General features: G+C 46.5%; 1 protein-coding gene across 21 annotated transcripts in view; it reads left to right on the top strand.

Moving 5' to 3' along the window:
- The window catches only part of PTK2 (protein tyrosine kinase 2), a 1,463,565-nt gene that overhangs the window by 1,153,077 nt on the left and 283,246 nt on the right, over positions 1–27,242 (top strand). For all 21 annotated transcript variants that reach the window (XM_069621702.1, XM_069621703.1, XM_069621697.1 and 18 more), the window contains one exon: positions 18,195–18,295. In XM_069621702.1, coding sequence (XP_069477803.1) covers positions 18,195–18,295 — 101 coding nt within the window. The remainder of the gene's footprint in view (positions 1–18,194; positions 18,296–27,242) is intronic.

Below are 27,242 nucleotides of genomic sequence, written 5' to 3'. Positions count from 1 at the left end.
TCTTCTCCTACCCCGAAGTCGGGCTTCAAAAAGTTTCGGGACTCCGGTTCCAAGATGTCTGACGGACCCGCACGACATCTGCCTCTGGTGCCTCGGTGAGAGCCACGCCACTGATGACTGCGACGAATGCCAGTCTTTGATGTCGAAGGCCTTGCGGGAGCAGAAGAAGAAGCTGTCGGCGGGTTGGGTTTCCAAACCCCATAAATTGAAGTCTGCTGGACTTTCGACTGACGATTCGAGGGCGACTCTCCGCGTCTGCGTACGTCCAGGGGGTCTCGTTACAGGAGTGGGGCCTGCCATTCCTCGGCCTCTTCGAGGCATGCACGGAAGCACCATCATCTGTCGCCTTCCACGTCTGAGGACTCCGCCAGACGGCGGGTTTCTTGCCCCACCAAGCATTCATCTCCGGCAGAATGGGACACCTTCCGCAAGGATATGTCTGTCGAGGGAATTTCTCGAGGCTCTGGCTCCGAGGCTGTCGAAGGACGCGCTCGGGGCTCGGGTCTCGAAGCAGTCGTCGTCAGCGCCTCGGTCGACGTCGACGCTACTCCCATCGGCGCCCTCAACGCCTTTTGTGGAATTTTTGCCAGAGGTGCCCCGGAGAGCTGTGGAGGCTCCTAGGGAGGCGCTCAGCAAGTCTGTGTGGCCTATACTCGACCCATATTCTGTTCCTCCTCCCAGGGTGGACTTGTTCCAACCCTTGGAGTACATTTCAGAGGTTGACAAAGCGTCTGAGGAAGAAGTGCCTACTGGGGTTACTGATGACCTGTCAGGTCAGCTGGAAGACCTGTCTCAGTCTTTGCATGATGCCATTGGTCTTGATACCTCCCCAGAGGTTGAGTTTGGCAGGCCTGAGCATGGTACACATGCTGACTCCTCGTACAGGCGCCTCATGTCGAGGGTGACTGAGTATCTGGGGTGGTCTGCTCTACCTTTGGATTTTCTGCAGGACGACCTGGCGTATCCTTGACCAAGGTCCACCCACTGACCCGGTGTTGCCATTTCATATGGCCTTACAAAGAAGGGTGGCAGTGGCTTGGACTGCTCCGGGGAGTCTTCCGGCAGTAAATAAGTCGTTACTGAAAAAATACCGTCCAGCCAGTGGCGACCCCTGCTACTTGTCCACGACCCCACTCCGGAGAGTTTGGTGGTACAGGCGGCTACGGCCCTAGCAAAGCAGCCGGCGTACCCTACAATCCCTCCTGATAGGGACGACAAACGCTTTGACGGTTGGGCGAAGAATGTATTTTCTTCTGGGGGTATGGCTTTAAAAGCAGCCAACTCCATTTGTGCCCTTGCAAGATTCACGCACACTTTGTGGAATTGTGTATCTTTGGCGGCTGAACATATTCCTGAAGGGGAGGAACGGGATGGTTTTCTTGCCCTCGTTCAGGATGGCAAGGATGCCATGTGTGAATCCGTTCAGTCGGGTCTGGACGTGGCAGACTGTGTCAGCCGGTCCATGGTGGCAGGCACCGTGAGGTGCTGGTTTGCATGGTTGCGAAAGTCGGGGTTTGCTCCTGATGTACAGTCCCGGCTTCCCAACATGCCCTTTGATGGTGTCCATCTTTTTGGCAGCAAGACTGAGGAGAGCCTTGAGAGGTTGCAGACTTCCAAAGCTGCTGCAAAGTCGTTGAGCGCTGCAGTACGTCAACCTCCGCCTTTTCCTCCTAGGGAACAGCAATGGAGGGGAGGTTCCTTTCGATACTACACTTCCTTTGGTAGATCGAGGGGGGGCTGCCAGTCAAAGGGGCCAACATAGGAGTACCAGAGGTGGAAAACAAGGTACTCGAGGTGCCAAAGCCACGTGGGCAGTTGCTTCTTTGCCCTCAGGCACTGCAGCAGCCGCTTCAGCTCAGTCGTGAGGCCATGTCCCATGGTTCGCCGGTTGGGGGAAGGCTGGCGCAGCATCTTGTAGAATGGCGTGCCATTACTTCAGATGTGTGGGTTCTGGAGATCATTGTCCACGGCTACTGTCTTCCTTTCCGGCAGTTGCCTCACAACACTCCACCCGGGAAGCTCTCTTTGAAGAGTCCGGGTACGCTCCTTCTCCATCATTGGATCTTTGATGGATTCACATGCTTAGAATATTCCCCGTCGTCAGGCTGGGAATCCTCGGTAAGTTATATAGACATTTTCCATAGGAAAAATTCCGACACTTTTGTGTCCTATCTACGTCGTTTTGGCCCGCGCACGCCGGCGCCACTAGGACGTAGGGGTATATATAGCTCCGCCCCCGCGGTTCCCTCAGATTTCAACCGTCTTCCAAAGTGGTGGGATTACCTCGCGTATCTGCTATTAGGTTAGGTTGTTCTTTCTACTTCTGCGACTGTTTGTTCTTCTCAAGAGAATGTCTGGAAAGGCGTTGTTTCGTCCGTGTGCTACGTGCGGCCTTAAGGTGTACGAAGGGGATGGGCATATGGACTGCATTTACTGCCTTCATCCTCACCACACGGCGGACACTTGTGAAATCTGTCAGGGTTTCTCCCAGAAAACCCCCAAAGATCGAAAAAGACGTCTGGTCGATTGGCTCAATGACAGAGTGGGTGCTTACCCGGCATCGGAGGTGGGCTCCACTGCCTCAAAAAGTAAGTCAGAACCCCCGACGAAGAAGGCACGTGCTGCCGAAAAAACGAACCTCGGAGTCGGCCGAAAAACGACCCTCAGAGAAACATTCGAAGGCCTCCTCCTCTTCACACAAGGCGCCGTCTTCTTCCTCCTCATCTAAAAAGGAGAAAAAGGAACCATCTAAATCCTCCTCAGGAGACCGTCCTAAGTCTACCTTGAGTCGAGAGGCCGCGGCCAGCCAAGTCGGCTCCAAAAGCGCCAGGAACACCTCAAGACCCTGCGCCACTGGCTTCGCTGACGACCCGCTCGTCGACGCCTGCATCATCGGCGGCTCCTCCCACATGTCAGACTGCGGTAGGAAACATATCGTCGACGGTGGTCCCGTCGATGGGATGGCAACCGGAGGTTTTCGATCCCATCCCACGGGAGGCCCTGCTTCAACCAGAGGCGACTTCCTCGCGACACGGTCACACGCCCAACCGATCTGGGTCTGCAGCCGACCAGCGCGATGTCGCTCTTGGGGGTGGGTTCCATCCCTACTACCTCGTCATTACTGAACCCCCAGGCGGTTCTGTCCTTGGAGGTGCTAAATACGCTACAAAAACCTTTACAGCGTTTGGACACACAAATACCCCAGCCTGGGGCCCCGACACGGAGACAGTCTACGCCATTCATCGACGAGCCGGGCCCGGCTGCTCGCTCGTCGACAAGGATTATGGCCGCTTCCCACGCGCCGGAAGATTGCCCTACCCTGCAAGAAGGAGAACTACAGGACTCTGACCGTGAGGAATCAGGTTCAGACATGTGCCTATCCCCCTCAAGGGACCCAACTTGGGACTCTGAAGCGGAGATGGAAGCTCCGAGAAGCCCGGCACAGCCATCGCCACCTGACGACGTGGGTGCATTCCATGCCATGATGAGTAAGGCGTGTTCGGAGTTTGGCCTAGTCCCGGAAAAGGAGAAAAAGGATTGTTTTCCTTTTGATCATATGGGCAAGAGAAGGAAATCCATATTCGCCATCCCGATTTTGGATCATGTCTGGCAAGAGAGCCTGAAGGCCATGCGGCACCCGTTCTCTGAACCGGCAGTGAAAGGTCGTTTGGAGAAGAAGTTCAAGGCTCCGGAATCCACTCCCAAGTGCCTGACTTCTCAACCTTCGCCGGAGTCGGTGGTATCGGCGACGGCGGCGAGAAAGGCCAGGTCTCAGCATAAATGCACGACCCCTCCAGACAACGAGGCCAGGAGACAGGACGCTTTCAGCAAGAAGGTGCTGTCCGTCGGCGCGACTACAGTTAAAGCAGCCAACTCCTTAGCAATTATGTCTAGGTATGACAGGGAAATGTGGCACCGACTGGCTCCTATCTTGCAGCATTTGCCCGAGGAACATAGAAAGTCCACAATGTTGCTAGTGCGAGAAGGAGAGGAGGCCTCAAACCACGCCATAAACATTGCCATCGACCTAGCCGAGTCCGGTTTTAAGCAAATCAATAAAGGCGTAGTTCTACGTAGACAAGCCTGGCTCAAGTGCACTACGTTCAGACCGGAGGTACAATATAAGGTCGGCGAAAAAGTTGATGAGGCCTTGAAGGGCATGAAAGAGGATACTGACACGGCACGGTCACTCGGAGCCCTCCAGAGTGGTAGGAATTTTCGTTCCTTTCGTCCCTTCAGAGGGGCCTCTGGTAACTCCCGGTTTGGGTCATCTAGAGACCGAGGTTTCACCAGACCCTCCTACTCGTCCCAAGGCTACAGGCGTGCGGCCCAATCTTCTCGTAGAGGCAGAGATTACCAAACCTCCAGACGGCGGGGGGCCTAAACTTCGTCGACGAAAGATAAACAAACCAAGAGCCAACAATGACATGCTTCAGGGCGTCCTGGGGAGCCGAGTGTCTCGTCGCATTGACGAGTGGGAGCGCATAACAGACCAATGGGTTTTGGACACGATTCATCTGGGACATTCTCTACAGTTCAAAGGCAAGCCACCACACATTCCACCAGTGTTCTCTGCCCAGCCCCACCTTCAAATACTACTACAGGAGGTGGCGCTTATGCTGCAGAAAGGGGCTATAGAACTGGTCCCGGTGGCAGAAAAAGGACAGGGAGTTTACTCCCGGTACTTTGTCGTCAAGAAACCAAATGGAAAATGGCGTCCCATTCTGGATCTACGAGCGCTCAACAAACTGCTCAAGAATTTAAAATTCAAAATGCTGACGCTTCAGGAGGTGATCCGATCGATAAAACCTGGAGATTATTTGTCATCGCTAGACCTTCAGGACGCATACTTCCATATCCCGATGCATCGACGGCACAAAAGATGAACCCACTATCAGTTCAAGGTCCTCCAGTTCGGCCTAAAATCGTCCCCCAGGACGTTCACCAAATGTCTGGCTCCAATAGCAGCCTGGTTAAGAAAGGAAAGTCACCATGTGTACCCTTATTTGGACGATTGGCTAGTGAGGGGGCTGTCTCCAGAGAGGGCACAAGAAAGCCTGGATGCCACCCTGTCCCTCCTGCAACGTTTGGGCTTCGCAGTGAACTTCGACAAGTCCTTGTTGAAGCCTTCAAGGACCTTGGTCTTTTTGGGGGCGGAGTTCCACACACAGTCGGGACTGGTGAAGCCATCCCTCGAAAGAATTCAGACTGCAACAAAAGGCATCGGAATGGGAGGTCGACACCAGAGTGTCAGTACGAAGGTACATGTCCCTGCTGGGTACCATGTCGTCCTGCATACCCTTGATAGACAACTGTCGCCTCTTCATGAGGCCTCTTCAGGAATTCTTGGCGGATCGATGAGCACAGAGTCGAGGACGCTGGTCGGACAAGTTGACCATCAACGGCCAGCTCATGCAGGCGCTTCAATGGTGGAGAATCGCCATACACCTAACGAAGGGAATGCCCTTACTGGAGCCTGCGTTCCAGAAGACAGTGGTCACGGATGCTTCTCTAACTGGGTGGGGAGCGCATCTGGACTCCTTACAAGTTCAGGGTCGTTGGTCATCGGAAGAGTCGTCCCTCCACATCAACCTGCTAGAGATGAGGGCGGTGCGTTGGGCCCTAAAATCCTTTCTGCCACAGATAAAGGGCTCAGTGCTGAGAATCATGACGGACAACACGACAACCATGTTTTATCTACGGAAGCAGGGAGGAACTTGCTCCAGGAGCCTGTCGACGGAGGCCCAGGAGATCTGGCATTGGGCCCCACAACACGACATACATCTGTTGGCGTTCCACTTACCAGGAGTGAAAAATGTGCAAGCAGACGCTCTCAGCAGAGAGATGAATTGCCTACACGAATGGGAACTGAACGATCAGCAACTGCACCGTGTCTTCGCGGAATGGGGGCATCCGGCCCTCGATCTCTTTGCGACGAGAGACAACAAGAAATGCTCCCAATACGCGAGCAGGTGGCCACAACAAGACTCGCTAGGGGACGCGTTCTCCTTCCCGTGGATGGGCATGTTTCTGTATGCCTTCCCCCCATTCCCTCTCATCCGTCGGACTCTGCAATGGATCCACAGATATCCTTGTCGGATGATCCTGGTGGCCCCGTATTGGGCCAGACAAGTGTGGTTCTCCGATCTACTTCACCTCTCAGCGGCAGAACCAATGAGGTTCCAGAAGATCCCCAACCTTCTGTCTCAGGAGAAAGGGATTGTTTGGCATCACGACCCGGACAACCTCAGTCTGACGGCCTGGCCCCTGATTTCGCCGAGTTTGGCGCGTTAGCGATTCCAGCGGACTGCCGTCTATTTTGCAAGCCGCAAGGGCACCTTCCACGAACACTTCATACACATACAAATGGAAAAGGTTCTGCATATGGTGCACAGGCCAACCAGGTCTGGTCCCGCGGGCGATCACACCGGAACAACTCCTACCATACTTGTTGCTCCTGGCAAATAACGGGTTATCTGTCTCATCCATAAAGGTGCATCTAGCTGCCATCTCGAGATTTACTCGGAAGAGACATTCCACTCCACTGTTCAGTGACCGCCTAGTTAAACACTTCCTTAAAGGGTTATTTCGAACTTTCGCTCCCAAGAAGAAGTTTCCTCCGATCTGGAGTCTGAACCTGGTCCTGGCAGCCCTGATGAAACCCCCTTTTGAACCAATGTCATCAACATCATTAAAATTTTTGTCTTGGAAATTGGCTTTCCTGGTGGCCATTACTTCGGCTCGTCGCCTGTCGGAAATACAAGCTCTTGTGATCGACCCTCCGTATGTGAGGTTTTTCAGTAATAAAGTCGTGCTGGCCACTAACCCGTATTTCATACCTAAAGTGCCTTCCATGTTCCATAAACACGCTGCTATAGTGCTGCCTACATTCTTTCCAACACCGTCGTCGGTGGCAGAGAAGACCCTCCATACTTTGGACGTGAAAAGAGCGTTGAAATTTTATCTCCATTGCACTCAAAGCTTCAGAGACACAAGACAACTCTTCCTAGCTTATGGTCCTGCGGCTCGGGGAAAAGCGATTTCAAAACAGGGACTATCCAGATGCGTGTCTTCGGCCATTTCTTATTGTCATTCCAAGGCCGGAAAGCCGCTAGAAAAGCGTCCAAGGGCCCATTCGACAAGATCTACATCGTCGTCGATGGCTTTGTGGTCCGGAATTCCGCTGGGGGATATCTGCCAAGCGGCTTCCTGGTCGGTACCACATACGTTTACCCGACATTACTGTGTCGCACAGCAACATGCTGAAGATACACAGATGGGGCGGGCAGTACTACGTCACCTCTTCCAATAAGGTAAGCCCCAAGTGGGGTTGCATCCTTCGGCAACTATGCCTTAAAGTGTTGCGTCTTTTCAGTGAGCATACTATAATGTAATGTGTTGCCATAGTAAGTGGGCACTGTGCTTGTTGTGATGTTGGTTTGCATACACGCCTCCAATGTTGGGGGATACTGCTATACAATCTATTCTAAGCATGTGAATCCATGAAAGATCCAATGCTGGAGAAGGGAATAGTTTCTTACCTGTAACTCCATTTCTCCAGCATTGGTATCTTTCATGGATTCACATGCGCCCTTCCGGCCTCCCCTGAGCATGCAAACCAGAGATCCCCCCATACTACTTTGAGGGCTGAAATCTGAGGGAGCCGCGGGGGCAGAGCTATATATACCCCTACGTCCTAGTGGCGCCGGCGTGCGCGGCCCAAAACGACGTAGATAGGACACAAAAGTGTCGGAATTTTTCCTATGGAAAATGTCTATATAACTTACCGAGGATTCCCAGCCTGACGACGGGGAATATTCTAAGCATGTGAATCCATGAAAGATACCAATTCTGGAGAAATGGAGTTACAGGTAAGAAACTATTCCCTTGCGCAGGAAATCAAATCCCTGCTGGAGAAAGGCGCCATAGAACTGGTGCCTGTAGCGGAGAGGAACAAGGGATGGTATTCCCCATATTTATTTATCCCGAAAAAAGACGGGGGATTGAGACCCATCATGGACCTGCGTGGTTTCAACAAGCTCCTCAGGAAGGACAAGTTCAAGATGGTTACTCTCTCTCAAGTCCTCCAGGCCGTTCAACTTCAGGACTGGTTGGTGTCTCTCGACCTCAAGGATGCTTACTTTCATGTGCCGATTCATCCCAACCACAGGAAGTACCTGAGGTTCGCGGTTGGCGACTCGCATTTTCAGTTTCGGGTCCTGCCGTTCGGATTGACCTCCGCCCCGAGGGTCTTCACCAAGCTAATGGTGGTGGTGGCAGCGTATCTCAGGAAAGAGGGGATTCATGTCTACCCCTACCTGGACGATTGGTTTATCAAGTCCTGGATCATCTGTCAGTCACCTACCACTCCCTTAACAGGCTGGGCTTCTCCCTCAACTTAAATAATTCCCACTTGATACCTACCCAGCGGCTCCAGTACATCGGAGCAGTGCTAGACACATCCCTGGGGCTATGTTCGCCTCCCCAAGTGAGGGCTCACCACATTCTGCAGATAGTGGACAAATTTCAACATGCCCAGGATCTCCCGGCGTTCGAGTTCTTGAGATTGCTCGGCCTCATGGCATCCTGCATTCTACTGGTGCCAGAGGCCAGGCTGCGGATGAGATCTCTGCAGTGGGCACTCAAGATGCAGTGGTTGCAGTTCTCCGGCAGGATGTCGGACCCCGTTCAGATTCCGCCCTCGGTCGCTCAGGACCTTCTGTGGTGGGCTGTCGAAGGAAATCTGTTCAAAGGGGCTCCGTTTTGGCAACCATGGTCGGAGGTGACGATTGTGACGGACGCATCCCTCACGGGTTGGGGAGCTCATGCCAACGAGCTGACAGCCAGCGGTCGTTGGTCTCTGTCGGAGTCCAGACTCCACATCAATCTGTTAGAGCTGCGAGCTGTCAGGCTAGCACTGAAAGCTTTTCTGCTGTCCGTGCGGGGGAAGAATGTCCTGATTATGACGGACAATACAGTGGCCATGCACTACCTCAACAAAAAGGGGGGGGGGGGGGCAGGGTCACTCCCACTGTGCAGAGAGGCGATGCAGTTCTGGTTCTGGGCCATCCAGCAGGATATTTCGATCTCTGCAGTTCATCTGGCCGGAGACGAAAACGCGGTGGCGTACGATCTGGTGCAGGCAGAGCACGGTCTCTCACGAGTGGGAGCTGGCTCAGGAAGTTCTTTTGGAGATCTTCGCCCTTTGGGGAACCCCACAAGTGGATCTCTTCGCCACCAGTGTCAACCGGAAGTGCGAGAGATTCTGCTCGCTGTAATTTCCCCCAAGAGGAGCCTTAGGGGAGGTTCGTAGTGGAGTGGTCCTTCCCTCTGCTGTACGCGTTCTCTCCAGTCCCCGTCATTCCGCAGGTGTTGCGGAGGTTCGGTTCTTGGATGATCCTCATTGCTCCGGCATGGGCCAGGAGAGCGTGGTACCCGGACCTTCTAGACATGTCCGTCTGCCCTCCACGTCATCTTCCCTACCGAGACGATCTGCTCTCACGGGAAGGGGGTCGAGTTGTCCATGCAGCGGTCAAGTCTCTCAACCTTCACGCGTTGGTATCTGAAAGGCTGAGATATAAGGATTGGGAACTCCCTGAGGACGTGATGGCGGTGTTGCTTTTGGCCAGAAGACCCGCAACGAAATACCTGTACCGTTGCTGTTGGAGGAAGTTCTGCGACTGGTGCAGGGGACAGAATGTGGATTTTCCATTCCTTCGGTTTTGTCTTTTTTGCTTTCTTTAGACCACAAAGGCCTGAATGAGGGTACCATTAAGGGGTACCTGGCAGCGCTGTCCATATTTAAGCGCTCGTCTGAGGAATGTTCTTATTTTAAAATCCCTTTGATTTCTCAGTTTCTAAAAGGGCTAACTCATGTATTTCCACCGTCGCCTTTCCAGGTGCCGGGATGGGATTTGGATTTAAAGTTCCTAATGGGAGCTCCGTTTGATCCCTTAAATTCTTGTCCATTGAGACTGTTGTCGTTTAAAACTGTATTTTTAGTTGTGGTTACTTCCGCGCGCAGAGTGAGTGAGTTGCAGGCACTTTCCGCCAAACCACCCCTCATTGTGTTCCATAAGGACAGGGTTGTCCTTAGGGTACGGCCTTCCTTTCTTCCGAAGCCTGTGTCGGAATTCCATCTAAGCCAGAAGATAATTCTTCCGGCATTCTATCCTCCTCCACATCCTGGTAAGGAAGAGGAGAGGCTCCATAGGTTGTATCCTAGGAGAGCTTTAAGTTTCTATCTCTCACAGATGTCCCGGGTCAGAGTGGATGATCAGCTCTTTATTGGTTATGCTGGAAGGCGTTTAGGTCAGGCTGTTTCTAAGCAGACCTTGTCTAGATGGATCATTTTGACGATCTCTGAATGTTATTGTTTGGTAGGGAAGGACCCTCTTGTAGGTTTACGGACTCATTCTACTAGGGGTATGGCTGCTTCCACTGCACTACAGAGGGGTGTTCCGATTCGCAATATTTGCGAAGTGGCCACATGGGCCTCTGTCCATACTTTTTTGAAACATTATTCCCTGGACTCTATGCATGGGCAAGATTTGGCCTTTGGCAAGGCAGTCCTCTATTCTGCAATTTCATTGGGCATTCTAAATTCTCAACATTCTTTTCCCACCTCCTTACGTTGGTACTGCTTTGGGAGTCTGTCAGAGATGTGGAATAAGTCGGAGGACACAATCCCCTACAAGAACAAGTTACTTTCTTACCTGGTAACGTTCTTTCGATGGGATGTTCCTCCGACGTATTCCTACCTCCCCTGCTACAGAATTTATTTTGCGATTGCAACTTCCGTTTCCGCAAGGTTTTCTGTGGTAAGGCTGGCAGAAGATTGGTGACACACATTCTGGGGGAAAAAACTACAACTGAGGCTTTGGGGGTTGTGCGTCCTACATATAACATCTGGTGACGTCGGCCGTCGGTGGAGGTCCTCGAGGGAGTGCATCGACATCATCGAAGCAGGATGCCTATGCCGAAAAAGGTTTCCGAAGCAGCACAGCTGTGGTAATCAATGTCAAAGATGTGGAATACATTGGAGGAACATCCCATCAAAAGAACGTTACTAGGTAAGAATGTAACTTGTTCGTTGGAGTGTGGGGGGGTCCAAAACTAGCTATACCAGCTTGTTGCTGCAGCTAGTGCAGAGTGTGCAGTGACCAGTACAGTGCTAGTCATTGTTCCTCTCATCCACTGAGTGGGGTGAGCAAAACGGGCTTAAAGTCCAGCCTGAGTGCAATTATGAGGAATGGCATGACCTATCTTTAGGCTTATCTGCAGGCTGCGTTTGGGCAGTGTGATGCTAGGCATGTGCTCCACTCTTGAAGATGTTAATGTTAAAGGTATTTGTACAGTGCACTGCCACTAATGGAATTGGTCCCCATGCACTCTGGCGGATCTGTAAACAAAAAAGGGGGTTTGGAGGTTAGTAGGGTAAAGTGGGAGTAGAAAATTTAGAAAGGTGGTGTCCTGTTGGCAGCGTCAGTTTGGTTTTCACTGTGCTCTGGATGTGAATTATCAGATCGATGCCGGTCCTTATGTGCTGTTGGTGCGAGTTATGTGTTTTAGTTGTTGCAGTGTTGTGAAGTACGTGCGGTTTGCTGTGAAGAGACATGGATGTGTGGGTGTTTGTGTGAGAGATGTATGAGGAATGGCGAGTTTCTGGGTTAGTGGGTTTTTGCCTCTTAATATTTGCATTTCTTTGTTCCACATCTCTAATTCTATTGAGTTGGTATTCTAGTTTGTCTGTCTAGTTATGTGTGATGGGGCAGGAGGTTTCCATCTGAGCTATTTTGGAGTTTTGTTTGCCCAGTTGAGGGACGCATCATCCTCCGCTCTGGTATTGGTGCTGTATATTTTACATTCATCAGCTCCTTCCTACCTCTTTCCCTGTCGGTGAACCATATCTTCCTATGTTTGCTCTGTCGACAAAGCCTGTGTTGAAATATCATCCTCATGCTTACCTCCTGATCTCTCCATATTCAATCTTCGTGATCTTAACTTATCTATGTTTAAATTCGGTATAGTGATATCCCCAAAATTTCTCACTAAACTAGGGAGATAGGGAGGATTGGTTCCCTCTCTGATTATTGTAACCGCTGCCTATGTGCCTCCATAGGCGTTCCTTATAGTTATGAGGAGAAGAGCCAGGTTTTGAGTAGTTTTCTAAATAGGTGATCTCTCGTGTTACATATGTTTTTCGGAAGATCGTTCCAGGTTTTCGGTGCAAGGTGGGAGAAGGAGCTTCCTCCAAATTTTTTTGTTGTTGTATGGTTTTAGTGCCAAACGGATATCGCTGCTAAATCCGAGTCATCTTGTTTATCTTCTCCCTTAGGAACTCTGCTCCTTGGCAGTGGGTTGCTGCTGCTATGCATGTGTGACTTGCGGTTTGGCCAGTGGGTCTCCTGCAGAAATGAAGTTAAATGGAGATACTTAGTGTAAACGTACAGGATAGCTGTTAGAAAGTGTCAAAACCAGGTGGAGGTAGATGGATGTGATAGAGGGGCACCTGTACAGGAGCCATGTATGTTTAAGGAAAGGTGCAACATAATGTTAGCATGTGTTGGTTGCTTGTATAATGCTTTACGCCACATTATATCTAGCTCTTTCCACTGATGAAGAGTAGCAGAAATGGAATAGTTGCTGATGCAACACACGCTAACCCAACCACCATTGTGCCAAAAGCTCTGCACTTTAGGTCCACTCGCTTCAAATGCCCACAAACCCCAAGTTGTATAGTAAAGATTTATACTCATGCTTGTACTATGAGACAGACATGGTATCAAGAGAGATGACACAGACAACAAAGATATAATTCAACCAAGTTTTACTGAATGATCAGGATGGTATAATGCCTAACTAACCCTATGCTATGCGGGATTTCCCTGCCTAAAGGAACCAAAGTCCAAAAGCAAAAGTCTGTCTGTGTCAAAACCTATGCTGTCCTCACAACTATAAGAAAAAGCTACAGGGGAATGTTCTCAGCCAAAATCAGTGTTCCAAAGCAACTGTTCAAAAAGTGTATAAAAGTTCTCTGGTTCAGTTTCAACCCAGTTCATTATAATCCTTTTTCAGTAGGAACTGCACACATTCTGAAAGTAGTTTTCTGGGTTCGCAGGTATCAGAGTTCACATCAAAACGAAGATCTAGGGGTCTTGGAACTCCAAAACGCCCCACACCAGACAAAGATTCTCCAACTTTACCTCTCAGGGTTCCCTTCCCCACAAGGCTTTTTACTTCCAAGAGTTGAAGTTCACAACCTCACCGATTCACGAGTTCACACGACAATGTAGAGTCTGCCTGACCCCTCCTTTGCTTAGTTTCATCACCAATGTTTTACACCTCCTTGCAGCTGGTCAAACTTGCAGTGTCTTCTAGTCTAGGCGCAGGTGTCGGACCTCACGGTCCACCCATCACAGGTCACACAACCAGAAACCATAAGTCTTGCTTGTGATTTGTATCTTGATGTTAGCACAGTTGTCAGACCACACAGTCCACACATTACATGTGGCACAACCATAGGTTTGCCATTGTTTATATTCAATAGTTCACAAAGTTAAGTTATTCACTTCACTTAATTCCTCAGGTGTCTTTTTGGGAATAAATCGCTTCATGCAGTTTCTGTTATATAGTCTCAAACAGCCCCATTTGTCCAAGTCCGTGGAAGATATATAAATGTTGACTCTGTAGGCTCAACAGCCTCTTTTGCCACTTTTACTGTCGGAACAACAATGCTACGGGCTGACTAACCCCTTTTGTCATATTCAATCTTCACAATTGGTGAACCTCGGGCCCTTCGTAATGTTCAGCTTTCAAAATGACAGGTGTCCGACTGTTCATGACTTTCAGCATTCAACTTCATGCAGCTTTTCGTTACTTTCGGTATTCAAAATTATATGCATCAGGCTTAACAGCCCCTCTCGGAATGCCCCAGATCTAAGTGTGCTCCAACACTTATCGGACTGCAACTCCGACCCGCCGGATGCTTACTTCCAACGCACCGGCTTTCGTGCTGGGCTCTGCTTCCGCTCTCCGTATCGGTCGCGCTCCGCCTTTCTTCCCCGTCCGGCACTGTATTTCTCAGCGGGAATCCTGGGAACCTTGTTGGCGCCTCGGCCTCTCGCCCCTTTAGCACAGCTCCTTCCAGCTGCTCTCCTCCTGCACCTTCTGTAGTTTTCGTGTTCCTCGCGCATCTGCTTCCCTTGCTGCTCCCACTTCCCCGTTTTCTTGGGGTAGCAACTTTTATATGTTCCCTGAGTGTTAATGAGCTGTAGTTGAAACAAATAATTTTTCATTGGTTGACCTTGTGTACACACATTAGAGGGACATGCCTGATCTCTCTGGCTACAAACCTCTAACCCTCTCTTCTTCGTCACAGTACCAAAGTGGTTTTTACGAGGAAATCTGCATTGCTCCGAGTTGCCCCTTCTTCTTTCCAGTACTCCAGGGGAATTTAAAGGGGTTGATGGAATAAGAGTGACAATAGCCCATAAAGGCTAATGGAAGGGAGGGCAATATTAAGAAAGTGGGGATACCATGTCTCGCCATCGGCAATTTATCTCCAATACCCAAGGACCCTCCACTCAGGTGATCCTCCCTCGCTTGTCTACCCCCAGGGTCGGTATCCAAGAGTGATAGCACTTCCCTGGCCACCTGGATCCCAGGGAATGGTATGTGAGAATACATTCAGATGTCTCATAGTACCAAGCAGAGACGTACACACACCCCAAGTCACAACTAACATCTGGCACTTAATGCTATGCAACTGTTGACACTGCAGAGTTTAACCCCACACTTGCGTTGATACCCTTGCATTCCTGTTTATAATGAAAACAGCCCAGGGGGAGAGACAGACCATATTCCAAAAAATGTACAGGCTCGGAGAAACCTAGCTTTTCACCGACTTCCTTCCATGAGAGAAATAGAAATGAACGAGCCAAAGATTAAGCACGCTAGGACAAACCCCCACTAACATTTTTTGCCTCTCTTGCTGTGATGTTTAATTGGAGACTGTGCCGTCTTTTGATATGATTCCACTCAAGCTTTTTTAATTGAGAATGCATTTTATTTCTATTTTAAAGTAGGGGTGTCCATCTCATTCATGCATTTCCTTTTTGGCTACTTTCTGTTATGAAGTCAGCAGCTAAAGCTTGGGAAAAACAAAACATTTGAAGAGTATGATGCCTCCATAGATTCTTCTCCAGTGGGCTAGCTATTCTACTGAGGTCTGTGCCCAGTATGGTGCGTATTTTACATAATCGGGGTCGACTTTTTACCCACCCTCATCTTCACAATACAGTCCTTATGTCGATCAGCCCTATAGTACTCCGTAATCCTAAACTACTTGGCCAAAATTCTTCTCCAAATGTTCCAAATATCATGCTCTGTCTATATTGGACTGGACATTGAAAAGGCATCACTACCTTTATTTTTTCACACAAAAGCACCTATGTTACAAGTATTCGATCAGACACTACTACTCCGTGCCGTTAGCCCACCTCTCATCTGCAGCACGTTTGCATGCGGCTTCTGATTACATTGTTTAGAACATTAGACGCTGAGGCGGAACATGGAGGATTTCAATCTTCTTTTCTTTCTCGTCTTCAGCCCATTCCTGTGGGCAGGCAGGGTCCCCAGAAAAAGGTGCATACCCTGGGATTGGGGAGAAGAGTAGTGTCCAATATGCACCAATGTTCTGTTGCCATTACGGCTGATAAAGCATCTGGCATTGCTTTTGTGCTCTAAATCCATATGGGTTACTGCTAGTATGGCGACGGGATTTACAGATGTGTCCCTGAGCATCTTTCCACTATTGCTTATTGCAAACTAAAATGAACAGACGAACCAGGGAGAAAACCACTTCTCTGCTATTAACGTTGACTTTATGTAAAATAGTACGTGGGTGTTTCTGAGACACAGAGACGTCGTTGAGATCTAATTGGTTAAGACTGAATGATGGGATCCAACTAGAATTAGGAAAAGACCAAAAGAGTCTGATTAGCAAAGGGGATCCTCTCTTTCACCACCGCCCCCAAGATTCGTCTTTGAGGGAAATACAGCTAAAACCTCTGCTTTTCTCTGGGTATGGACTGCCAGCAACTACAAAGTGTTGTGAAAATGTACATTTCTTCAGTGCTCGGTCTAAATGATGCTTCAAACCACTGTCCCGATGTTAATAGACTATTTGTATCTTCTAAACATGCCCTTGATCTGTTCTGTGTTCACCATGAAAGTGTCTGCTCATTTGGCCCGTATCTTTTATGAAGGACAACCTTACTAACGTTCCATCTGTAAATACCTTCTGCCCGGGAGCGTTTTGGCCACATCAGTACTTTAATATTTGCATAGTGCTGCAGTTGCCCATCATTGCCCTCCTTTAAAAACACGAAACTGCCAGTAGGGATTAATAGGTGTCCCGTTGGTGTTAACATCCACCAATGGCATAACCCTATGCTGGCCCTCATTGCTCTGGGAGAAAAGGGCCATTGTGTGCGTGTTATTAAATACCATGTGCAACAAGGGCCAGGCAATGGCAGTCAAGAAAGGGGCCCGACTGAGCACTCCACTTATCAACCTAACTGAAGTGCCATGACTTCTGGGAGGCCAACAGTTGTGGTACAGAGAAAGGGCTCAAGTTATAAAAACAACAGGCGCTCATTTCTCCTTCCTTGGTATGTAAGTTGGCACGGGGAGAGCCGTATCAAACCTTACTCTGACTTTCTCAGGTGCTGTGCTCAGTGGAGCCTGAGGGGACTTTTCCATGGCAAGGCAGGTCTCTTTCTGTGCCATTGCTGCAGCAGAGCTCTTCAGTGCATGAGTGGCTGCTAGCTATGTTGGTTACATACCTAGTTCTCTGATGGAGGACTTGTAACTTAGTGTTAGCACATCAAGGGTCTATTTGGCGTGGCCTTTTGGGGCTTGATAATGTGCACTGCCGGCTTTCTCCCAAAGTCTGTGCATGCCTCAGCTGAGGCACTCGTACATCACACAGTACAAGCAAAAGATGTGTGCTCCAGTACCGGCATCTGTTAAATGGTACTCTCATGTGAGTCCACATGATTGGCGCTATAGCAATGGCTTTCCTTAACATGCTTCTCAGCTTATGAATTGATTTAGGACACTTGTATTCGGCCCCATCATACAGCAGGGCCTGTCATATGTTTTAGCTGAACGAAGACATTGCTACCACGTTAACAGAGCTGCACTGTAGGAAGAGCCTGGACATAGTAGGGATTGGCTTGGTCATGCCAGTTTCAACAACTACAGCGATGCCGCCTTCACCACATAGCATGCTGCAGTGCCACAGAGTGTGGGATAGACGTCTTATAGGATAATGCATTGGAGGAGTATTAGTTGGTTCATCCAAATGCATATTTCAACACGTGGAGAGCAGCTTATTGTGTATCTGTTGAGTGGGATTTGGAAAATATTGTGATGGTTGATGTTGTGATTCAGTGTTAGAGGTGTGCACAGGAGGAGGAGTGGGGTAATCCTCTGGAGGACGAATGCATGAGTAACAATGAGCTGAGGGGAGTGGAGGAGACGCGTGGTGATGACGACAGGGACGATATTGAAAAGATGCGTTTTGCGACTCATTGTGTTCAGAATCACCACACCCTGGGGAAATTCCAGGTGGTTAACGTGCATTAATGTTGGTGTTATTCTTTTGTGCTCCTTCAGACATGGTTGGATTCTTTCCTGTACGTACATTTGTATAATCCGGCTTTATGTTGAAGAAGGGTGGGGAGTGTGATTGCGCATGAGACAAGCTTTAATGGTAGTGGATGGAGGGTTGGATCAGGAATTGTGGGCAGTTCACTTGTAGCAGTCGGTGAGTGTGGGAGATAGATGTACGCAGGGTTTTAAACTCACCTGCACTCTGCTACTTCATATTCTATATTTAACCACTTATTGACTGCTGCCATTATTACACGTATTTGTCATTAATAAGTATTCATGTAGGCCATATTTTTTGGATGGAGTTATACTTTGTGTTTGTGTCAATTAGCGCGGGTTAAGCTGTTTAACAGGGTATTGACTATAAACACCACACAGTGTGCCCACAACCAAGCTTGTAAATAAACCCCAATAAATGTCAAATGATAAATTAATGAGTGCAGGGTAATTATGATGGATATAAATCTTACGGTTTTAATATTTTGTGCGAAATTCCTGTTTGTGTTTGTTTTTAGTAACGATGCGCCAGTTTGATCACCCTCACATTGTGAAGCTGATTGGGGTCATAACGGAGAACCCGGTGTGGATTATCATGGAGCTCTGTACATTAGGAGAGGTATGGAAACCGCCTGCATTGTTAATCAATACTAGTGTATATGGTAGACCAGCAATATTTAACTTATTGGAAATATTTGATATCACTCTAAAGGTTCGAATTGGATAATGCCTGTTTTTCTTTGTCATATAATAAAAATGGCTTGTGCGTTGTGATCTTTAACATCGGGAGCTTGCAGTATCGTACAAGTTAATCTGTATTCTTACTATTATATATTCTACTGTGAGCCCCTTCATTAACCGGACATTTTTCTACGACAAGGAAAGAAAACATTGCATATTGGGTTCTGCACAACCAAACGCCCAATTAGTGGGCTGAAGAATTTTCTATGGTGCCGACTGCAAAGGCGACTCATAAGAGGCTACACCAGGACCAAAATGTCATGAGTTTCAGTGGCACAAACATTTTGAAATATATTTTTGCTCTAGTTCAACTATTGTCACTCCACTAGTGTGCTTTCTCATGACTAACTTGTAGTAAACCGTAAAAATGCACCATTTTAAGTCATCATAGACACTGAAAACACACCATCTACATTTCCTGTGATGCATATATGTTTCAACATAATAAACAGACCATTATCCAAAGGGAATGTACAACTAATCTGAATTTTAAATAAGGTCAATCAGTTGCCTCCCCTGGTTGCTTGTAGAACCTGTGTTGCCAAATTGCATACCCTACTCCTGCACCATGATCTCCCCGCTGCCTTGTACTGATCGGTTGCAATCTTCTTTCTCTGTTGGTTCCCGAATCTAGGTCCACGCTCAGTAAACGCCCTCACAATAATAATTGCTAGCTTTTCACGGCTGACAAACACATCTGCACAATTTTGTCACACCATCTTGTTCTTATGAGACCATCAGCATGATTAAGACATGACAAAATAAACATTATTAGTCCAAACGATCTACATGTATCCCTACAATGCAGTATAAAACAAAAGAATTACGAATGGTTTCTGTCGAGAAAGATGACCAAGCAAATTCCAGTGGCCCTGTAGCCTTCTGTTATATCCAGCAAAAATGAGACGTCAAATCATTTTGAGAATAGGAGCTGTGAAAACCACCAGAAAAGATATTTTTTTTAAAAAAATGTTTGAGGTTGACCAAACCTCAATATACATTTCAATCGGAATACTGTAAATGTAATTTGTGATTCCAAAATTGCGCAAGGCACCAGCAATTAAAAATCAATGCCTTAATAGACTCTGCATCGAAAAATATTGAAAAGAACTAAAGAAAAAAACAATTAAAAGAAAAAGGTGAATAGTAGAAATTATAACAAATACAATCAAAATGGGACAAGGCAGACATTGTTAAAGAAGAATTGATGCAAATCTTGCTGGGGAATAAGAGGTACCCCATTAATTCTATGTTTTACTAATCTTGTAGTGATAGAACAAATCACTAGGCATCTGCACTTTAATGGAGGGAAATTCCTAACTCACGATTACTATTTAATCCCACGTCCATACTATGGACGACCATGAGCCACTGCACTTCTGCTTTCCCTTTCACCCCATTTAATGTTTTCTCTGTGTGGTGTGTGCCAAAATAACCAGTCATCTATGATGCCTGGCATGATTTGTGAGCCATATCCTGTTTCTTAATTGCTGCCGCATATTCAGAGATTTGTGTTTTCAATGGTGCCCCAATATACATTTGAGGGAAATAGAAACTTTGCACATGCACCACACGTCATCTCATACATGTAATAGACCCTCTTGCTCTTCAGCTAGTCAGGCCTATTGCCCTTTGGTGACCTCTCGCCTCGCTGAACTCTTCAACCTGTCCTTGGACTCTGCTTGCTTTCCCTCCATTTTCGAAACTGCCACGGTCATCCTTCACCTAAAAAAGCAAAGTGTTGACCCAAACCTAGTGTCTAACTTTGGCCCTGTATCTCTCCTTCCGAACTACTCTAAAGTGCTCAAAAGGGTTGTGTTCAATTGTCTTACCAATTTCTTAGACATCCACAATGTTGGGTGTCCTGACCCACGTTTAAGCTATCATGCCACAACATTTGGTGCTGTGGGCTTAGAAAATTCAAGATGGCGGAAAACCCACATGTGCGCCGAAATCCAGGAAAGCTGCGCAGTTTGTGCGCACACTGAAATGGTTGCCTCACTTGCCACCCACCAGTGCGAGAATGAAAGGCCGGGTTGCCATGAGGGAAATGGGTTGCCAAAGGAAAAACAGTAGCGCCGGTTAGCTTCAAAGCGCTTTAAAACCACCATTGGACTACCCGCACAGTAGTCTGAAACCATTGGGAATGGCAATGCTGATTGCCAAATGCAACCTAGAATGGTGGGGAATTCATTTCTTAAATCTCAAAAATGGGTGCAGTACCAGTACTCACCACTATCCAAAAGCCGGCATTTTAAAACCACACCAGATTTTACTTTTTTGTGTAAAACTGAATGAACCCAAAGCAGGCTAAAGAAAGACTTACTGAGAGGTGGATACAATGTAAAGTGATATTCTGAAGTGACTTGAAGGTTTATAACAAGACTGGCTGAGCTGTGGATTGCAGCAGTTTAAGTTGCACTGGATTTAAAGACACTAAAATCGAAAATGTTTAGATTAAATGAGTGACCTATGTTTGGTGTCACATGCCTTTGTAACTGTTGAAATGTCATAGTTTTGCACTTAGAATCAGCATTCTAGCTGCATGTGTAAAATTGCAAGTTCATTTAAAAAGCAACAAAAAAACATGACAGTTAGCTGAAAGTCTGGCTTAAGGAACTGAATTCTGCCTGGCAACTACCCCCATCAGGAGTGAAACTTAAGTCACAACTGTGTTCCCAGACCCATCTGCCCTTTTGCTGCTCACACTAAGGATATGCCATCTATCTGATAATTGAATTACCTGTGCTCTACAGGAGCTCTGAACAAAGCCCTGTCCTGGCTCAGGCAAAGGTTTTATTGGCAGGAGTCGTAAATGGTCGTAAAAAGTGGCTTCCTCCTGAGGAAAGGGGAGGGGCACTGCCTGTGAGAGCAAGCTGGCTTGGCAGAACTGGATAAACCAGTATTTCTACCTTGTGCTGAGAGGAAACCACACCCCTTTGGAGCCAGAACATAACTTTAAAAAGATGGATCATTCATAGAGCGGACATGTGAAAATTTTATAAATGATACCCTAATTCTTGTGATTTTTCTGCCCACATTTTAAGAGGTTTTTCGACCCGGTGGCGTGTTCAGGGGGGTTTTAGCGGAAAAGTGGATATTACTCTAAATGTATGCATGTTAAAAATCTGAAACTTCATCAGTTAATGTCCATACTCCCTGCACACATGTATGTAAAGTTGGGTCAATGTCAGAAAGTGAAAAATCAGTTAAAAAGTCAATTATGTGCCATTTCTGAATGCAAGCTCTTAGAAACAGCAGATTTGGACAGAGACATGGCTAAATTCAGCCACACCATGTATATGTAATTTCAAGCAACTGTGTAACTGTGAAATATGTCTTTTATTATCAAATATAGAATGTGTGCAATCTGACAGAGGAGTGTCCTATCTGCAAGCCATAAAATGACATCCCTCTGACTCACAGTTCATTCCCCAATCAAATGATAAATGGAAGTTTGACCAATTAGAAGCTGAGAGAGAGGTAGGGTCAGTGATGCTAGAACACACCCACATTCTAAACACATAAAAGCAGACAGACAGGACAGATAGGGACCTTCAAATCCATCTGCCGCTGGAAGCTCTGCCGGAAAAATCCATACTTTACCTCCATCAAACCTCCAGAGAGCCAAACTAGAGACTTCAATCTATCCAGAACTAGAGACCCAGACCAGAGAACCAGAGAGAGCTGACCCAGATCACTGTGAAGTGCAGAGACCAGAGGCGAGTTTAAAACCTGACCAGATCCATGGCGAGGCCCATTTCACTCAAGAATATAGTGTGAGTACCTAGAAAACTGTGCAGAACCAATCTCTTAGTTAAAATAATATAATTCCATCTATTTAACCTAAGTAGAACTGCCTGATAGCTCCAAATCTGTCACTTGTCATTTTCTAGTTGCAAGCTGCACTTGTCTTTTTGAGCTTTTAAAATTTCAAATCTGAAAAACGACCTTCACTAAATCGCTCATATCTCCGCGACCGTTTGTGCTAGAGACTTGCAGTAACTTTCATTTGGAAGATGAGATCCTAGGCTTTCCTAGGACCCCAAAACGATCGTGATAGTCCTTGCGGTTCCTCTGTAATAGCGCTCGGCGCATCCGCGAATTTTGCCGCGATTTGCAAATTTCTTCACGTGTAAAAAGACAGCAGTTTTGCTTTTCCTTGCCAAAAACTTCGTTTACCTGCTAGTTACTACTAAAGCATTGTTAAGGTGATCCTGAATTCATAGTGAGTAGATACCAATCACCCTGAACCTCTGAAAGGGAATTAAAAGCATTTCCAACATATTTCTCATCCATTGCTAGCACATATCAAAGCATTTGGGCCTGTGTTTTCAAACTTCTGTAGTCTAAGCTTGCTGGGGTGAACTGAATCACATTTGATTGCATTTCTGAGAACTGTGTGTTTTCCTTCCATTTCCTTGCCTTGCATCAAGGGGGGGAGGGGATTGCCAGAGAAAAGTGATTACATTGTTTTGTTGAAATCAGAGTGAGTATTTCTATACTGCATTTCATTCATTCAACCTTGCATCCATTTGAACTCTATAAAGCATTCTCTATCACATTATTCTTCTTTTGTTCCTATTTACCAGTGTGCTACCTTATCCATTTCATGTCAACTCCTTATTGATTATAGAGAAGCGTGTTAGTGCCAGATTCTCCGTTGTTAATCATTATCATATCAGATTAAGTGTGATATTCAATTATTAATTTATTATAAAGTGTGATATATATATTTTAAATTATCAAATAAACCTTTTAACTTGCAAAACAGAACTACTTCTTGGCTCAGTGGGGTCAGGAGGATTCCAAGAGAGGGGTGTTATATAGGGGTAGTCATCCAGAACGCATGAACTGGACATAAAGATATATCAATAAGGGTTTTCATTCAGTATTATAGACTAGGCGTTGACTCAGCTGTAGTGTTGAATTGAATCCTCTTACAACAACCTTCGAGAGCCTGACGAGCAGGTTTCCACTGCTGTCAGTTCAAGGAAACTGTTCTTGTGAATGTCTCCAACTTCATCTCCTCGGCTAAGCACTCAAAGCGATCCTAATTCTCCTTGGCCTGTGTGCTGCCTTTTACACTGTCGCTCACGCTGATCTCCTTAAAAGTCTTTCTTCTAGGGATTTGCGTTCCAGCCCTTGCCTGGATTGAATCCTACCCGGCACCTCGCCAATTCTCTGTCTCCTCGAGCAACAACACCTCTCAACTCACTCCTCTAACTGTTGGTGTGTCCCAAGACTCTGTCTTGGGTCTGCTCCTCTTTACACTTCTGCTTTTGGTTCACTAATCTCCTCCTTTGAATTGTTGTACCAACTCTTTGTGAACGACACCCAAAGCTTCTCATTTGCTGAACTCTCCTCTGATCTCTCTATCAGAATTTCAAAATGTCTCTCTGCCATTAAATATTGCTTTCCTTCCCTGCCAAATACTCTCATCTCCTGCTTATCCAGCTCCCACCTGACACTTTCCCTAGTCTTCATCAGCTAGAAACCTCTGTGTCGTCTATGACCCTTTTCACAGCAGCTCACCTCAACCTCCTGTATATTAGAAAATCGGGCGCCTCCTTCCTTTCAACACCGCTAAGCATCTCTTAATCACGCTTGTATTCTGTAAACTGGATTACTGCACCATTATCCTTTTTGGTCTCCCCAGCTATGCTTTCTGTCCTCTCAACAAGATAGTTCACTTTTACCAGGATTCTTTTAACTCCCTCACTTCACACCTACTTCCTCGTACCGTCACCAGGCTGGATGGCTGACTATCCAAAACAGGGCCAGATTTAGATTTCTGCTCCTTGTTCACAAATGTATCCACGGTATGGCACCACTGTGTCTATCCAACACTATAAGCCTTCTTGTAATCTCTGCTGTGCCTCCTTGACTAACCCAGTTGCACCTTCCGCTCCCTGCTCTTCTTTTCGCTTCCGCTCTTTCTCTCTTGTTGCGCCGCTTGCATGGAATTCTGTTCCCCGGGACATCAGAGAAACAGTCAACGATTTGTTCAAATCCAAACTAAAAGCTTCGCCTCTGAGTTACCCTCTTAACCTACATCTCATCTGCCTTCTAGTTAAAATGTTTCCCTCGCATCTACCCTGTACTCCACTTTCTATCACCTCCACTCTTGCACTTCATCCATCATGGTCACTTCCCTAAAACAGCGGCCCGTACCGCGTACCTCTGCTTACAAATGTCTAATTTTGATTGTCTTTAATCCATATATATCCACCCGTGTATCGTCCCATTGACTGTTTCATTTACTCTCTCTCACAACCTGGTCAGAATGTCACTCAAACTCGCCCCATTGTAGAAGCTCACCGCCTCACATCAAATCTGATTTCTTATCTATTGTGCCTTATTTTCTGATCATTAGCATTGTTCCCCCCCTGTATAAATAAATGTATAAAGGAACACAGTATGGCTGGAAATTTGTAAAAAATCTGTTGTAAATTATTGAAGTATTTATTATATTTGAACGTAGTCCATTTAATGCCAAATTGGCAGATTATTAATTTGGTACATGCTAAAAAAACTTCAATGAGAGGGTAAACAAATTCTAGAATCCGTTTTGTAAGCCCTGACTTAGTCTTACTAAGAGTATTACATAGATTCTCAACCTTCAGATACATAATACTGGGTTGGTCATTGATTACTTTTTCCAAATCGGTAACCATTTTCATAAAATGCCAGTGTTTCCATGTTGATAATAGTACTTTCAGGATTAGATTGTTGCAGGTCGCAATAAATTTCCCAGGCATGTTGTCCTTATTTCCGGAGCTCAAATTATGTTTGAGAGTCAGTAATGACTCTCTCTGACTCAGTAAATATTTCTATTTGGTAGACACAGTTGTAGATTTTAAATAGGCTATATGCGGAATACGTAGAAAGGTTTTTATTGTCAAATTTGTCAGTCCAAATCAAGAAAGCACTTCCTATGGTCCCTGAAAATACCTTTAACATGTCACTGTATGGAATGCTTCTTATTATCAGTATCCAGTGTGGCCAAGTAGCCAATCATGTGGAATTGGTGACAGTGGCTCTTGTGTGAATTGCATTTTCTAATTGGTTATTTGGGGAAAGATTTCAAAGTCAAGAAAACAGTGTCTTGGATGATATGTGCAGTTAACTGTAAATGGTAGTGATTAGTGTGCAGATGTTGCATATAGAAATCAGTTTCTGATCGTTCCCAAATAAAAAATATATCCTCTGTTTCTCCAGCATTGGATCTTTCATGGATTCACATGCGTAGAATATTCCCTGTCGTCAGGCTGACTACGGGGAATATTCTAAGCGCGTGAATTCCTGAAAGATACCAACGCTGGAGAAATGGAGTTACAGGTAAGAAACTACTCCCTTCTTGCCCAGAAAACCGTGTTTTCAGTATCCTCAGTATGCTGTGAGGGATTGCTCTAAATAAAAAGCCTATAAATAAATTTGCTACGGATAGGTCAAACTTTGCACAAGTCACAGTGCCTCACACCTGCTGGAAATACTTTAATTTTCGAACCAGAAAGTGTTGTTGGATAGAGCAAATGTAATCACAATACACTATCTTTGGGTTGTAAAAAATGTACATTTTTACTATGTTCACATGTATATGCACCATGGAAAATGTAGTTCTTGCTATCTGTTTTGCCTTGTTATGGTTTCTTAATGTTGTGTATTTGTCATTGCTGGTTTATTCACTACAAGTTGATCTGTAGGAAGCACTTGAGTCGCATGAAACACATTGACCTAGTGCCAATAAACTGTTAAATTGCATACACGATTATGAAACGGGAACTTTTCCATAACCATCTACAACACATACCGTCATTTATGGCACCTGTTGTCACATAGGGGCGAAGTGTTTCTAATCGATTTACAATTACTGTTTTTCAATAGATACAAATAGAATAACATTTCCACAATTTTAGCTCACAGATGAATTGAAATCGCAGATTGAAAGCCAAGCATCCCATCAGAGAAGCTCAAGCTAACTAAATGGAGGAAAAAAGAAATGTTTCTATCCAGCCTTCTTCTGAATAGTGCCACTTTGTGGTTATGATTGAAAACTCATTCATCAGTCCAAGAAATTGTGGTAGATGGAAGCGGCCCATTAGCACATTTAGAATTACGTTCTACTACGCATAGCATCTCTCCACACATTTGTGTTTATCGGACTGCCCTGCTGCAGCTAATACTTTGTTGCCTGTGCCTCAATAAATCCAAGCCACTCTGTTCCTAAGACAATGCGCCTGGTGACTGTTTGGGAGAATTTCCGTTTCTGTGGTAATTTCCTCCCATCTTGGAGACCCCCAGCTCTTTTGCTGGACTTAGGACTTTTTAATTTTAACTCAAGAGTGATTGAGACCTTTTTTTCACTCACTCTTGTGTTTTTCCCTGACTAGGATTGTATGTTTTCACTGTTTTGGGAGTCTGGCAAACTCCATAGGCATCTGTTTTTTGTATAGTGACACACAGCACCTTCAGTGCAGTCACTGAGAAATCCTTTGGATTTCTCTAAAGGTTTAAATACCTTTTCTCGGGTGAACTACTGTTCCCAAGAATAGTAAGTTGAAATTAATCTTGCTTACCTTTTTCCTTTTGTAGGTTCAGGACACATCATTTTATGTGGAGGGCTGAGGAGGGGGGGGTTACTTAGTAGCCCCTTGGCGTACTTTCTCATGTAGCATTTTTTGTTACACTCAATACTTTAAATGGCTGGTGGCAGTGGTTTAATTTTTACTATCGGTGTGCTTTTTTACTGCCGGCTGAACATTCGGCTGTAGTACAGCACCCATGGATGTCCATTTTGTCCAAATGGCCCCTGTCTTCTTTTT

This window comes from Ambystoma mexicanum, chromosome 5q, assembly GCF_040938575.1.
Source record: "Ambystoma mexicanum isolate Mex_15411 chromosome 5q, UKY_AmexF1_1, whole genome shotgun sequence".
NCBI classification, from domain to species: Eukaryota; Metazoa; Chordata; class Amphibia; order Caudata; family Ambystomatidae; genus Ambystoma; species Ambystoma mexicanum.
This window is presented reverse-complemented; position numbering and strand designations above follow the sequence as displayed.